This window comes from Podarcis melisellensis, assembly GCF_964234715.1.
Source record: "Podarcis melisellensis genome assembly, chromosome: 10".
Lineage (NCBI taxonomy): Eukaryota > Metazoa > Chordata > Lepidosauria > Squamata > Lacertidae > Podarcis > Podarcis melisellensis.
The window spans coordinates 59401947-59416631 of NC_138542.1; the positions used below are offsets into that span (position 1 = coordinate 59401947).

A 14685-nucleotide genomic window follows, 5' to 3' on the forward strand; every position below is an offset into this window, starting at 1 on the left:
GGTTAGTTATGCAGGGCAAAGAGCCAAACGGGGCATTGAAGCCCGGTCAATTACCCTGGTAAACCTTGCTCCTCCCCAAGGCATTACCCATCTCAGAAGTGTTATAGCAGGAATGGGGAAGCTACAGCCCTCCAGAAGTTGTTGGACTACAGCTCCTATCAGTCCCAGGCAGCTCAGCCAAAGGACAGGGATGAATGGTGTCCAGCAGCAGCTAGTAAACCAGAGTTTTCCCCATCTCTGTTTCATAGGCTATAAGTGTAACTTTTTTTTTAATGAAATGTGATTTTTCAGAACACTGAATTTTGTGCCCAATTTTTTTTTTTGCAATTGTATGGTACCTTTTATGGAATTGCTTAAAGCACACATGTCACTCTGCCTTTCAGTACTTTCATAGTACACTTAATCTTCATTAAATAAATGCATAAACATGAAAGGAAAACTGAAGTGCAACCAGAGTTTAGACTTTGGGTGCTCCAAAGTCTAAACTCTGTTTGACACCCATAGTGTCAAACATCCCCCTTAGCATAAGAGCATAAGAAAAGCCTAGTGGACCAGGCCAAAGGTTGATCTATTTTGTAACTAGGAGGGGTCCTCCATGACCATAAGCCATAACAGTTGGGGACCCCTGCTTTAGACAAAACCTCAGCCTTCAGCAGGCTACCAGAGAAGGAAATATATCCTTGAACGAACAGCCAGATACTAAGTATATCAAATACTTGCAACATCAGCACATACACACATACACTGACCAAAGCTCCAAGAAGCACATATCCCACAGGAAGCTATACCAGCATTTATTTAGAAGCTGCTTCTAGTGTTAGACAGCAGACAAAACTAAAGAGCTAATCGCAAACATTACAGTAAACCACATCAAACAGGCAACCTTTGGGAAGAGGATATGGTATTGCAACAAGAGAGCTAGCTGCTGGGTTTTGGTCTATAAGCAGTTCATGATCGGTCATGTAGCAGAGAGAAGAAAATACTGGCTCAGGAGGTACACACAAGACCATGCCCTTGCATTCCAGATTAGTAATCAAATTAAGACCATCCCACAACACCCTGCCATTTCTGTTCTCACAACTCACCAGCACGGAAGACATCACACTGGGGCAGTGAAGAGCAAAGGTGGCTCTATGAACTACAACTAAGCAATGGGGAACAGACTGCAATTGTGTATTTCTTCCTCACAGCTGCTCCCCTCTCTCCTTCACTGAAGTCAAGCCATGTATTGTCACTGACACAACAATCCTGCAGCCTGCTCCTGATCTCTCTACTGAGGTAAGGGAGCTGCTTTGTTTTATGCATCCCAGCTCAATATCAGAACTGGAGAGGATTAGTTAGTCCATGGAATGTTTAACCATCCTTTCATTCATGTAACTGGAGGAGTTAAGATTGGTAAAATGACCAATTACTTCTACTCTTTCAGTACATATTCCTTCTTGATGCAACTCTCAATGCATATTAATAACAGTTCTTTGCTGTTGATTAAGATACCTGGAATGTCTGCAATATTCAAAATACACAACAAAACAACCATCAAGCACTCCAATAGCTATTTAGAGGTGAAGTAATTCTCACTCTTCATCACATGTTGGCCACCTGTGTGAATCAGATGTGGCAGAAGTGCTAACCAATCCATGCTAAGCAGCTATATGAATGTTGAGGCAGCTTCAGGACTCTAAGCCAGAGATTGGGTACCAAGGCCCTACAGATGTTGCTGGGCTGCAACTCCCACCCTCCCTGTCTACTGCCTATGTTGGCTGGGGAAGGTAGAAATGGGAATCCCACAACATCTGGTCTATGCAGACATGAATAAGTAACTGCTTCATGACTTATCAGAACCCACCACATTGTTACTACTACCCTCTCCCATGATGCTGTTTCCAGCATCTCCAGGTACCTCCTCATTCCTTTGCATCCCAGATGTAATGTGGAACCTGCCAGGAAAATCCTGAAGGCAAGCATTTGGGAAGTTGAGGGGCAGGGAAGGGTCCAATAAAAAACAACAACAGCTCAAATATAGGTATGTTAAACATGGGAAGAAACTCAGCGTCTGAGTATGAAAGACAGTCACATTTACAAGCTTACATCATCATCCTTGGACAGCTGCCTGAGCTGTAATTTATCATCCAAGATAAAAGTGGCCCGTTGGAGTGCTTACTCACAAGCAGATCTTTTAGCAGGAAAAGCTACAGATTATTTGCTCGACATGCAAATAATCATACTTGCAAATAAGACCTCCATCTTGCCATTTGAAACAGCGCTTGTAGGGCGTTCTTCACTGTCACAAAACTGAACAGTGCAAGGAACTTAGCACCTCTTTGATGAGGTAGTGACTTTCCCATAAAGCTTGGAAACTGAGTCCTAAACCAGTGATATGGTTTGTCATGAGGTTTAAACCATACAAGCCATTCCCAGTACACATCAAAGGAACAACAACTGGAACAAACATACTAGCTTTGCAAGCTGCATCTCATTCTCAACAGGAGCAATGTGAGATGATAAATTGATGCTACAGATCACACAACTGAGGTTGAGACATAGTCAGTGGAATCATTTAGGAAAGAGATCCAGCATTTCCGGCCAAAAGTGAGGATTCCTCAGGAGGACCTATATTTCTGGATCAATGTGTTTGTTCTATACCCCAATGGACAACTGATATAAAGCAATTAAGTGGTCAGCGTGCTAAATATGCATGTCACAGTTCCGACATTTGCTAAAAGTGTGTTTGTATAGATAGGCAGATCATCTGATCTGTGTAGATACCATATATAGTTATTAATAGATGTGAAAAGCAATGTTCTTCATAAACACTGAGTTTTTACAGTATAATTCCAGATATATCCAAAAGTGGGCTTTTGTCTGCAGGTTTCTTCCAGCCCAGATAAAGTAAATTAATAGGAAATATTAAACATTAATCACTTCAGCTTTCCTAAGGTTTTATTATTTATCTTGGCTATGAAAGAGCACAGCTAGCTCAACATTTCCCACCCAGTTTAATCTTACCTCTCGCTTGGATCTCTGTGAAGAGCGCTCTAAGACGTCATCGTTGGAGAGGTCAGAGTCCTCAGAGAAGCTTAAGTGTCGACGTAGTTGCAAATCTGCGATGGTAAAGAAACAAATCAGATGACACAGCCAGAGGAGCAGCTGGCTTCATAATGAACTTAGATGATGAGTCTCTTGAAGTCTGAAAAAAAGAACATGCCACCCACTGTGCTACATTGACTAGAGCAGCTACCCCTTTCTCCCGGAGCAATGCCCTGGCCATTTGTGATCCCCCCTCCCCATTTTTAATGATGTTCTTTGACATCTGTGTGCTCAATTTCTTTAATTTTGAAGGACACATTTCTCCTCCCTGGTCCCTACTAAATTTATTTCTAACCACATCACTGAGAGCCATGGTGGTGCAGTGGTTACAGTGTTGGGCAGGAACTGGGGAGACTCAGGTTCAAATCCTCACTTGGTCATGAAGTTCACTGGGTGACCTTGAGGTACTCACCTAGCCTATCTCACAGGGTTGTTGTTGTGAAGATAAAAAGGAGTGTGTGTTTATGCATCTATGAGTTCGGTGGAAGAAAGCAAATACACACCAGGTTTATCTGTCCCTGTTTTACCTACAGTAAGACTACATCCCTCCTCTTCTATGACATGGGAAAGAGATATCGTGCTGCTGGTATTAGTTATAATAATCTGCGGAAGATCTAAGAGTGTGGCCTTTTTGCACCTCCACTAGTAACTTTCTCAGATGCCTTGATTTATACTTCTTCAATACTTTTCTTCAAAAAGCAGTGTAGATGTTCCTTGAAGAACAGCTGGGACTTATTCTTTCCATGCCAAGCAAGTTATCTGGAAGGTACGCTGCCAATTAGGCCAATACTATTGCAACTGGAATGGAAGTTTATGAGCTGGGCCTCAAGCTGCAAGTTGCTGAATATTTCTGATTTCGTCCGAGGCACCTTTATTACTTATTCTCCACATAATCAACCTGCTATTTTAAAAGTTATAAACTGAGTCAGACAATATATGAGAAAGAAAACCATCAGACCACTCAGAACACTATCCTTCAAACGGATTTGTTCAAGTGGCTTAAAATAAGAGCAGGGCACAGAACCAGACACACCTAATCCTAAACTCCCAAGCCTGGTTGACAATGAAGCAGACTGTTCATACTGACTTCACCAGGCTTGAGATGGGAACTGGGGGGAGAAAACGATGACTCATACATCAAGCCTAACACTGCTGCTGATACAAATATCCCTAGAGTCTGGGTGTTGCAGCAAAATGGGAACTCATGGATGTGTCCAGTCATGCCTCACAAAACTAGGCCACGCATGGGATCTTTTGTAGCCCATTTGGGGCACTTGGATAAAACAGCTGCTCCCAGTTAGGCAGGGAACAGCGATACCACTGGGTAGCTGTGTACTCCTCCCCCAAATGTGCATGTCTGTGAATATGCTGCTTAGGAGTAGGGAGCTAATTCTCAATCATCATCAGAGTGACTGCACCCCCCCCCCAAATCAGGCCTCCCACAAGAAAGCTGTTTCAACAATTTCATTTTTAAAAGAGAAAGAGGTTGCAAGAATTGAAGGAGTCCCTGAAAGCACCCACAGAAAATATACATGTGCCTTGCATACATCACTTCAAAGGGAACGTGTGGTGTGTTGTTCGCCAGATACCATCCATGACTGCTTGGAACTGTGGCACATGAACATCCAGAGGAACACATATTCCTATTCCTCAAGCTAAAACTAGAAATCCCATGCTTTTGTAAAATACTATTTTTTCATGCTTTCCCTGTTCCTCTTCTGCTTTTTTATGCTTATCTCTTCCTCCCCCCCCCCTTAATCACCTCCCAAATCACAGGTTACATTGCTCAAATATCTCTTGGGCTCATATTCTGTGCATGGAAGAAATCTGCAAAAGATTTTCAGGTACACTAAAGAATGCAGTCAGTGACACTATACCTGCTGCTCTAACTATTGGAGACGCCTTATGCTTCCCAGAATCCACTGTGGCCCCACTGGAAGGTGTACTAGGGCAGGATTTGTCATCTGTCTTTTTCTTCTTGTCTTTCTTATAGCCAGAGAACACAGACTTCCACAGTGATTTGGGCTTCGTGGCTTCCTCAGCCGCACTGCTGGATTTGTCAGAGAGCTTGCTGTCATTCTTGGACTTCTTCTCCTTTTTGTTCTTGCGGGGGGAGAAGAGAGAAGTCCTTTTCTTACTCTTCCCTCCAGAGCCTTCTGAGGATGTGACTGATCCATCACGCCCACTGGTGTCCGCAAAGGGTGAAAAGAACCTGTCACTACTAGCCTCGTGTTTCAGCGTGGGGCCTTCGCCAGCTTTCATACCCAAATGCTTCTGGGATTCAAAATACAGCTCTTTGGTCTTTGAAGGCATGGTAGATGCCTTGTGCAACTTGGAAGCGCCAGCAGCATTGGCCATCTCCAGCTCTTTCATCTTGCATAGCTGCTTAGCCATGGCATCGCGTAAGGCCTGGCTCTTGATGGACTTCTCTCTGGCTCTCATTCTTTCCTCCGCTAGCTCCTTCGCTTCTGCAGAGACTTGAGGGAGGCCTCTCTTTTGCTGGCTCCCCCCTTCCATTGATGGCGGCCCACCATTCTCTTTAACAAAATGTAGGTGAAGAGACTTCTCTGGCCTCGGCCTACTGGGGGGCGTGTAATATTTTTCATGGATGCTCGAATCCTCAGTCCTCTCATCATAAGTGTCCTCCACATCATCGGCAAATGGTATCTCATCTACACTCTCCACAAATGATTTCCGTACCTCCTCTCTGGAGGGCTGGGATGGCTCCCTGGCTGGCCGGATCCTTTCATTGGCTGCTGGTGGCGGGTGAGGTGTTTGCATAGAAGCCGGCTTAGACTCAGCCTCATTCTGCCAAGTTGCCTGGTGCCTTTTTCTCCGCAGCGTTGCTGGCTCTTCGTTTTGAGGTGGTGGAGGAGGAGGGCTGGATGGAGGAGTGAGCATGGTGGAATCAGAAGTGTTGAAACTCTGGCTGGCCAATGTTCTCATGTTTGATGAACTGCCCTGAAGACCCAGTCCAGAACTGCTGGACAGCTCTCTCTTAACATCACTCAAATTTTTCAGCTCTCTCTCTGATGGGGATTTTGGAGTCAGCAAAGAAAACTGCTCACTGTCTAGCTTTGCTGTGACTGGCTTCTTTGAGGCTGACTGAGGTTTTACAATGTGGATCCCCTTCTCTTCTGAAATACGCTCAGGGGTGTATGTTTTCAGGGGGGCAGACTCAAGGGGGGAAATGGTAAAGCTTGGCTCTGGTCCCCTGCTTCTGTTCACAGGGGTGAGACCCAAACTCCTCCGGATTTCAGCACTCTTCATCCAGAACTCCTCCACAAGATTATTCCTTTTCAAAGCTTCTTCTGCTGTGGTAGGGCTCCCCAATTTTTCCATCTCTCCATCTTGATTTTTTAGGGCAAGCTTGGCCAAAGGAGTGGAGGTTAAGGCTGGGACTGGTTGGAAACAGACAGGTTCCCCTGGAGATTGAATGGATGCTTCACCAGAGGGTAAAGGCTGTGAACAAATAGGCAAGGGGGTGGCAGGTGGAGATGCAGGTGCTGCAGGAGTTGCTGGCTGCGATTTTACAGGTGATGTTGGTGTGATGGTCTCAGGCATTGCAACCGGCTGGGACCGTATTGGAGAGAGTGGTGCAGGTGGGCTTTTGACTTTTTGGTCATCACAGATCTTGACTTGCGCCTCCTCTCCTGGGAGGAACGGTTCAGGGAAAAACCGTACATCGGGGGATTCATCTTTGCAGGGCGCTGTTGCAAGAAGCTCCTTTGAGTCCTACACAGACAGATATAAAACACAGAGCATCATCAGTGGAACAAAACACCCACCAGCAGGTTCTAGACCAAGGAGTTCCAAACTTTGTACATATACCAGCTGCTCCATGTTTGCCACAGACCCCTAGATTGTTACGAGCAATTCTGGGAAACATTCTAGTGTACACACTCTGCTCATATGAGGCACTGGTCAGAGGGTGCAATATTGCCGGCTGCAGGGTTCTGGATTGCCAGTGTGTCACCTACAGGGAAAGTACTGGGCAAGCAGACCCAAGCAGGATTGAAAAATGGGTGGCCAAGACTGCAAAGGTCCTAAGTGGGAAGAGAACCTAACCGTGGGGGGAGAGGAGGACAGAAGAACTGTCCCCATGTTGCAGGTTGGTTTCTCATACTTGGTTATTGCCCCCATGGTGATGGCTGATACAGAAGTTTGTTTGTGGGAGTGGGAGTGACGTGGGTCCGGCTCAGGCAGCCGCTGCCAGCAATATACTGGTGGTGGCAACAGCAACAATAGCTGAGTAAGAGTAATAGAGTAAAGTGGTGTGGCATTGTTGGTGGTGGCGGTGGCAGCAGGGACGCCTGGGTCTAAACTGAGCTAAGACAAGTTGGGGGCATTGACATGGGAGTGGGAAGGTGGCAAACAGACCTGGCACATACACTAGTCGTCCACCAAGGGTGAAGTTCTGCTGACTACAGTGATCTGTACCTAGCAAGAAGCACGCTGGTGAAGAAGAACCCAGCAAGACTGAACCCTTTTGCATTCTGCAGTGCAGTTGGGGGAGCAAGAAAGAAGAAACAATTTCTCCTTCCCTGTCCAAGTTGCATAGGATCTAAAAGAACCAAAATATTAACCCAGCCTCCTGAATTGATTTGGGGCAGGAACTGGGGAGCATACACAGCCCTTGTAACAAATCACATTTTCCAGTTATATATATCAGGGTGGATTTTGTTTCTAAGAATTCCCATGCAACATTGGGTACTTTCCACTGTCAGAATTTAATTCACAACCCTAGCTCTCAACAGATTCAGTAATATGATGCAGATCTAAGGGCAGAACAGACAGACAGCTGGTGAATAAGGACCATGAATAAGGACTACAGTACTAGCCAATATGAGTTATTCCTTCTTCAGGCATTATGACAGCATTACTTTTATATCTATTTAGATCACTGTGTACTTTTTGGACATTGTGTCACTAACGATTGTCATTCTTGTTCTGTATGTTTTTGAATTTAAGCATTTAAGTTGTGCTAAAAAAACCACAAGGCACATGGATTGTATTTCATAACACTAGTTCAAGTCACACGAAGTGCCAGCAAAAATGATTGTTGGGTGACTTCTGACACATCCTCAAGGAATGACTGACTCAGCTCTGAATAAGTTGGAAAATTGTCCTGCAACAGACTGAAGTAAAGAAGATTCTGGGAAATGAGTCTTTTACCTACAAATCTATGGGAAAGAATAAGGAGAAAGTCTCATTCTGCCACCGCCCACCCCCCTTGTCACAGAATATAGCCAATTAAAAGTACTGCTTGATACTAGCAAGCTGTTTCTTAACGTCCAAAGTAAATCAGCTTTTCAAAAAGCTAAGAAAACTCCAGAGCATGAGGCACAAAAGTAAAACATGGCTTCACCTAAGGTGTCAGCTGCCTCACATATTGTACCCATGACGCGAGAGCCTTCTCTGTGAAGGTGTCTCAGCTGGCCTCCTGTCTTGCACTGGCCCTTCTTTCATTAGCTTAAAATGATTTTATTTACTCTGGCATTTACAGTGGGGGCGGGGCAGTCATTTGAAAGATGTGTATTTTCTGTTGTTCTATAGACATTTAGCTGATGGGTGGGATATAAATATTTCAATAAATAAATACATTCTTGTGAATCAAATGAAGAGTAGTGTTTTCTAAATGCACACACACTGTGTCCTTACAGAATAATATATGGAGGCACTGTGGGCTTTGCTTGCAAAAACAGCAAAAATGAGAGCACCAACAGGAATGAGATCACACCTTCTCCCTAGGTAGGTTTGTGTTCCTAGGATTCTAAGTGTGTGGGAAGCGCCTGTCTTGATTTTTGAAATATGCTTTAGACTGCTGAGCAACTTTATGAATAATAAATATTGTTATTAAAAGCCACTATTTGTACAAAAGCACAGTGTTCACAAATGATGCCTCAGTTTTGTACTCTGGAATTTTTTCCCCAAGTACCAAATATAACGTAGGCAGCACTCTCACAAATTCAGTGGCTTCAGCTATCTCAATTAATTTCTTAAAACACATTCCCATTAATTTTTCACCAATTTTTGTTCTAAGCATATTCATGGCAGAATGTTTGGAACTTGTTTTTATACAGAGATCCCAAACCAATTATTTGCCAGTCCTGTTTCAATGAGAGAAGCACTTCCACATGCATTTACGTTGCAAGGCAATCTATTATAAAGCAACACAAATAAAAATTGAAAATAAGCTTACAAATATTTTGTGTATGGAACCAGGGGTTATGATCAAGTTTCTCTTTTAACATTTTACTCAGCTGGGTACATAAGCATTAGCTATGAAGAAAATAACAATGCCTTTTCTTACTTCTTTTTCTTCTTCCTTGTGGTTTTCAGCTGGAGTAGGCAGAGCAGTCCTCTCACACGGTGACTGATCAGGCAGACAAAGCTTGCAAGGGTCTGAAGGAAAACCAACAAAAAGGTCCATAACTATTTTAAACCAAATGAAGTGCATTGAGTTTACTGCTGCCTCCTTGCTTATTTCCAGATAGTCAACTTGGTACTTAACTTGAACACTACCATTCCACCTGGTTAAACAAGACACTCACAGTACTATGATCGGTGCAGCCTGATGGGATGCATATTACTTGGCAGCAAGTACTATTAAAATGAGTGGAGATTACTCACAAATAGGTGTGCACAGAATTGTAGCTTTAGATACTAAAATATTACACTGCTTGTAGAGGTTGTGGCTCATTACAGGTCTTGTAGAGGTGTGGCTCATTACAGGTCAAAAAGAAATATGTTTAGCAGTAAAGGGTAGTTGGACCAGACACAAGGTTAATCCTAGTCTATTCTGCTTCCCATAGTGGCCACTGAGATGCCTCTGAGAAGTGGACAAGAAGGATTCAGAGACTAATTGTAGCTTATAGTCATTGATAACCCTGTCTTCCATGCATTTGCCTAATTGCTTCAAAGCTACGTAAGCTAGTGGTCACCACTACATTTTGCATTAGCAAATTCCATAAATTCTGGAAGGGCAGGATGGAAATTAAGCCAGAAGATGACAAGAGAAGCCTTCATTTCCAGGGAAGATAGTAACAAAACCCAAAGGCAAGACAGCAGAAGCAGCTTCCACAAGACTCATGCCAGTCTAAGATGGTTAGCTGTAAGTCGTGGAGGAGTCCTTCTATAGAGCCAAAAGGAAGCCACTGATGGAAACTAGCACCACAGAGGTATCCCATACTAAGAAGACTTCCCAATGTGAACTGGCTCCAGCTAGTACCCCCTTATGAAGCCTGAATATCCTGAAGATCAGCTGCCATAAAAATGTCAGATGTCAAGTATTATTCCTTGGCCTTTTATTCTTTTTCTTTTAGGGCTTATGACAAATCAGGTTTTGAAAAGGCAGCCTAGACTTAAGCAAGACTATCATTCCCATAACCTGACACAACATTTTCCATGTGTACACCTTCATGGCAGCCACCTGCAAGCATTCCCTGAGTAGCAAATGTTCTTTGGCAACTTGGCCACAGATTTACTTAATGGTAATGAGAACCATGTATCGTGTTAGAAAATAACAGTTGCCTGCAGTGCAGACTGCTCAAAACTGCTTGGGGCTTCAGACTTGATGATTAAATTTTGGTACCTTCTGTCTCAACAGAAGGGGCAGCTGTCTCTTCTTCTTCTGCTTCTTCTTTTTCAGAGACTTTCAGCTCCAGTTCTTCTGCCTCTTCTTGATGCAAGCGGCACTCTGCTTCTGCATCAGATGGGATGTCATCTGCTCCCCATTGTTTTTTGCAAGGAAAGGAGAAGAACAAAAACTAAAGGATCTGACATGCAAATCTAGAGTGTCTTTGTGGTAAGATTTCACCTTGCCAACCCAGAGTCAAGAGAGATGAGTGAAGGGAAATGGTGGCTGTGACAGTAAGATTTGAAGGCAATCAGATGGACGGAGGGTGGCTGGCTCACCTTCTGTATCTGATTCTCAAAATGGCCCCCCATTAAAACAATCTGCTGGCGAAGGACTTGGCACATTCTCTGAATAATTAACATATCCTTTATTACTTTTGTATACCCATTTAGCATATGGCTAGCTCTAGGTCAATATTGATAGCAATAGGTTCTCTCCACTCATATCAGAAGCTTTCTTGAGCACCGCTAATCCTCAAATGAATAAAAATTACAATTGTAATTACAACTGTCTCCCCACACATTCACACGCTGCTAAAACAGCACATGCACTGAGCTCAAATGTTTTGGGGTTTGCTAAGTCTTGCACAAAATACCACCACTGCACCCGTTTGAGACATGACTTTGTACTACAGAAACTATGTCTGTCGCCACACCAGGGAGTTCATGGTCCCATACCATCATCCAACTCTGCACCTGTGTCCCCATCTTCAATAGCTTCTGCGGGCTCGGTGCCTGCCTCATCTTCATAGTCGTTCTCTTCACACAGGGCTAGAATAAATATGATACATAAAGAAATGGGGGTAGGGGAGAAAACAAATCCATGTAAGTTCAAGTTCTAAGGTGTACTGTGGTCTCTTCAGAAGTCCACTTTTGTGTGTGAAGATCTAAGCGACAGAAACAGTAATAGCATGTGATGCAGACTCTGCTGAACTATACCACTAGTTAAAAGTGAGGTGTGCTGTATGTTTGTATGCTGCCCCCATAAAACCACACTTTGCATATTAAACCTAGCATGTCAGAGAGAAAACTATATAGAACTTTTTTTTAAAAAAAAACAACCCTAAACAAAACATGGAAGCATTCAAACCTTTTTGCATTTGAAATGGTAAAGCCAACCATGAGTTGCACTACATTACACTACTGATTATGTAGCTCAGCTCACAGATACTTTTAATAGGTTCACTTTACACATTTTTTGCCCTGAAATTGCTTGGGTGACCTCTTATATCATATCTGAAAATCTATGACACCAGATTTGTTTTCTGTTGGGTGCATTTTGTCTTGCAAAGAAGTAGTTTCAAAGCACAGTTATATTTGGCATATGTTTACCAGACTTTGGCTTGTCTGCGCAACTATCCAAAGCAAGCACTGGTTGGGTAAGCTGGAATATAGCATCTCAGAGACAAAAAGAATTGGCGCTACGTGATGCGACATTTTGGAACATCCTCTTTAAAAAATGATATTTTGTAATTGCCCAAGCTATCATGCAATTTCCCATGACTGCCCTGTTAACATTATCAAGATATATTTATTTTATTTATTTATTGAATTTATATACCGCCATGCCCGTAGGTCTAAGGGCGGTTCACAGAATAATCTCAGGCCGATTCATAGAATAAAAATAAAGACCTCAGAAGTCAGTGACATGTTTAATGGAGGTACAAATTGGGAACACACTGGTACAAACATATATTGGTGTGGTGGAGACACATACCTATTCACAGTTATTGTACAAGTATGCATTTACACACACTAGGCAGTTAAAGATGAAGTGCAAAGGGATAAAAGCTGTCACACCAAAATTTGTGAGCTATGCACTACTGTAGCCAGAAACGAATGGAGCCAACATTTTGTCCAAGTTGGTCAGCAGCCACAACTGGGTAAGGCGGAATGCAGCCGTCCTGTAAGCTCTGCTGTCAGAAGCAAAAGGTTTTAGAAATGCACTAACTACATTCATGCAAAACTCAGGTGCCAAATCTCAAGTCATCACTTTTCTATTATGCAAAATTAAGTTTCTAGCTTGTAAAAACCTGGTTCTTCTTTCCTAAAATGCCCTCAGTGACAGGGGCTATTCTGAATAATAAGTGCAGGGAGGGAGTAGGGCATTTTCCAGATGTTTTAGACTGCAGCTTCCTTCAGTCCCAGACAGCATGCTAAATGGCCACAACATCTGGAGAGTGCCATGCTGGCTACCCCTGATCCAGAAGATGGTCTGGCAAGAACAGCTAACATATTCCACTTCTCTCTCAGATTTTAGGGTTACAACAAGCTTCAGTTTGTTAAAGCGTTTTCTCCTCTTTGAAATGATGCCAAATTCAGGGGGTGCCCAGGTCTCTCTCAGGAACAGAAGAACTTAGAAATTCACAACTAGGGGCTGCTGCAAACATGATGCTTCCAAGTCGCTGTGATATTTTCCAGCCAGGTGCCTGGGACTACACACTGCTCATGTCTGCCATATGCACATGGGCTATTGTAGCATAGTGGCTGTGAAGAAAATGTCTCTAATCCAAATGTCACCTCTGCTATGAATTCAGAAGAAGCTACAAGGCAAGCTATCATCTCTTAAAATGAGCTGACATCTACAATGCGGGAATAATCTTAACCTATTTTACAGGATTAATGAGAAAAAGATTAATGATAGAAAAAGTGTGAAGTAACTTGAACCCTTTGCTGTATAATGCTATATAGTTCTATATAAATGGCCTTATTATTATTATTTGCATAAAACAACCTTCAAAACATAGAGGGATCTGCATAGCTTCTTTGAAGTGCCATGTACAAGAAACGTTAGATTTAAATTCCTAATTTCCTACTGCACAAATGAAAAATCTGTTTCTTCCTCAACAACAGCTGCGGTTCCTTCATAATACACATGGACCTCTTTTTTGTTTGGCCTGCCTTGGGAGAGGTTAACGTGGAAGCCTAGTTCATGCAAGAATTAACCATCTCAGTGAGACATGCAGCCTCCTCCCTTCTCCTTCCTCCCCAACCCAGCATGCAGTAGCACCAAAGGCATAGATAGCTCCATGGTTAAAAAAGGGCCAGCAGCTGGAACACTAAAATTCCGGGCAGGTGGGAGCACCAGCAGTGGCGGGCAGGGTTACTTGTGAGCTGTAAAACAGAACATCAGCAAAACTACCTCCTGGGACTGCTTCCAGCCACGCCTGCACTGCCTCGTGGCGTATGGAGGGAAGGTCCGATGCTGAATTAAAATAAAATAAAATAATAATAAATTTCAAAGCAACGAAACAAATACTTTGAAGGTGAAAACATCTGAAACGGAAACATCAAGGGAGGGAAACTTCAAGAAGAGCAGACAGACCAAGGAGACACCAAACACAGGGAAGACCAGACTCAAAAGTCGTCCCACCCCCTGCTCCGAAAGGCGGGGGGCGGGGGGAGAAAGATGAAGCATGAATCCTTGAAGCATGAGTAACTGCTGCAGTGGTTTGTGCTACCCACCTGCAAGGAAAGGTGGTGCAAAGATGTTCGTTTCTGGTAGCAGATGAATCCTTGTCCAAGCTCTGGATCAATCAAGCCTCACTTAAGACTACTGCTGGCCATTTCTTTTCATTCAAATCACAACAGTCCTGCAAAATGTATCCCTTTCCCTATCTGTATTATGTCACCGCATCCCTTTGGATGGTTGAACTGATTCTTCAATTCCCACACATTTAATGCATTAAAGTGTGTGAAGTGCTGTATCAGCTTTTCCCAAACTGGTGCCTTCAAATATTTTGGACCACAATTCCCACCAGCTCCATCACAGTGGCAAATGGCCAGTGTTTGTGGGACTTGTAGCTGAACACATCTAGAGGGTGCCAGGTGCAGTCAGGTAGTCAATGGCCTAAGTCCAGCACAGAGTTTGGCTTACTTAAACTCAAGGATTTAACTGGGTTTATGTATGCCTAACTGTTGGGTTTAGAACAGTGTCCTCACACCAAAGGCTCTTCAGTT

At 43.4% G+C, this 14685-nt stretch overlaps 1 protein-coding gene across 4 annotated transcripts in view; it reads right to left on the reverse strand.

Moving 5' to 3' along the window:
- The window catches only part of MICAL3 (microtubule associated monooxygenase, calponin and LIM domain containing 3), a 205268-nt gene that overhangs the window by 28006 nt on the left and 162577 nt on the right, over positions 1–14685 (reverse strand). For all 4 annotated transcript variants that reach the window (XM_081926663.1, XM_081926665.1, XM_081926664.1 and 1 more), the window contains 6 exons: positions 13868–13930; positions 11404–11496; positions 10682–10813; positions 9401–9492; positions 4965–6822; positions 3007–3101 (listed from right to left, as the gene is read on the reverse strand). In XM_081926663.1, coding sequence (XP_081782789.1) covers positions 3007–3101; positions 4965–6822; positions 9401–9492; positions 10682–10813; positions 11404–11496; positions 13868–13930 — 2333 coding nt within the window. The remainder of the gene's footprint in view (positions 1–3006; positions 3102–4964; positions 6823–9400; positions 9493–10681; positions 10814–11403; positions 11497–13867; positions 13931–14685) is intronic.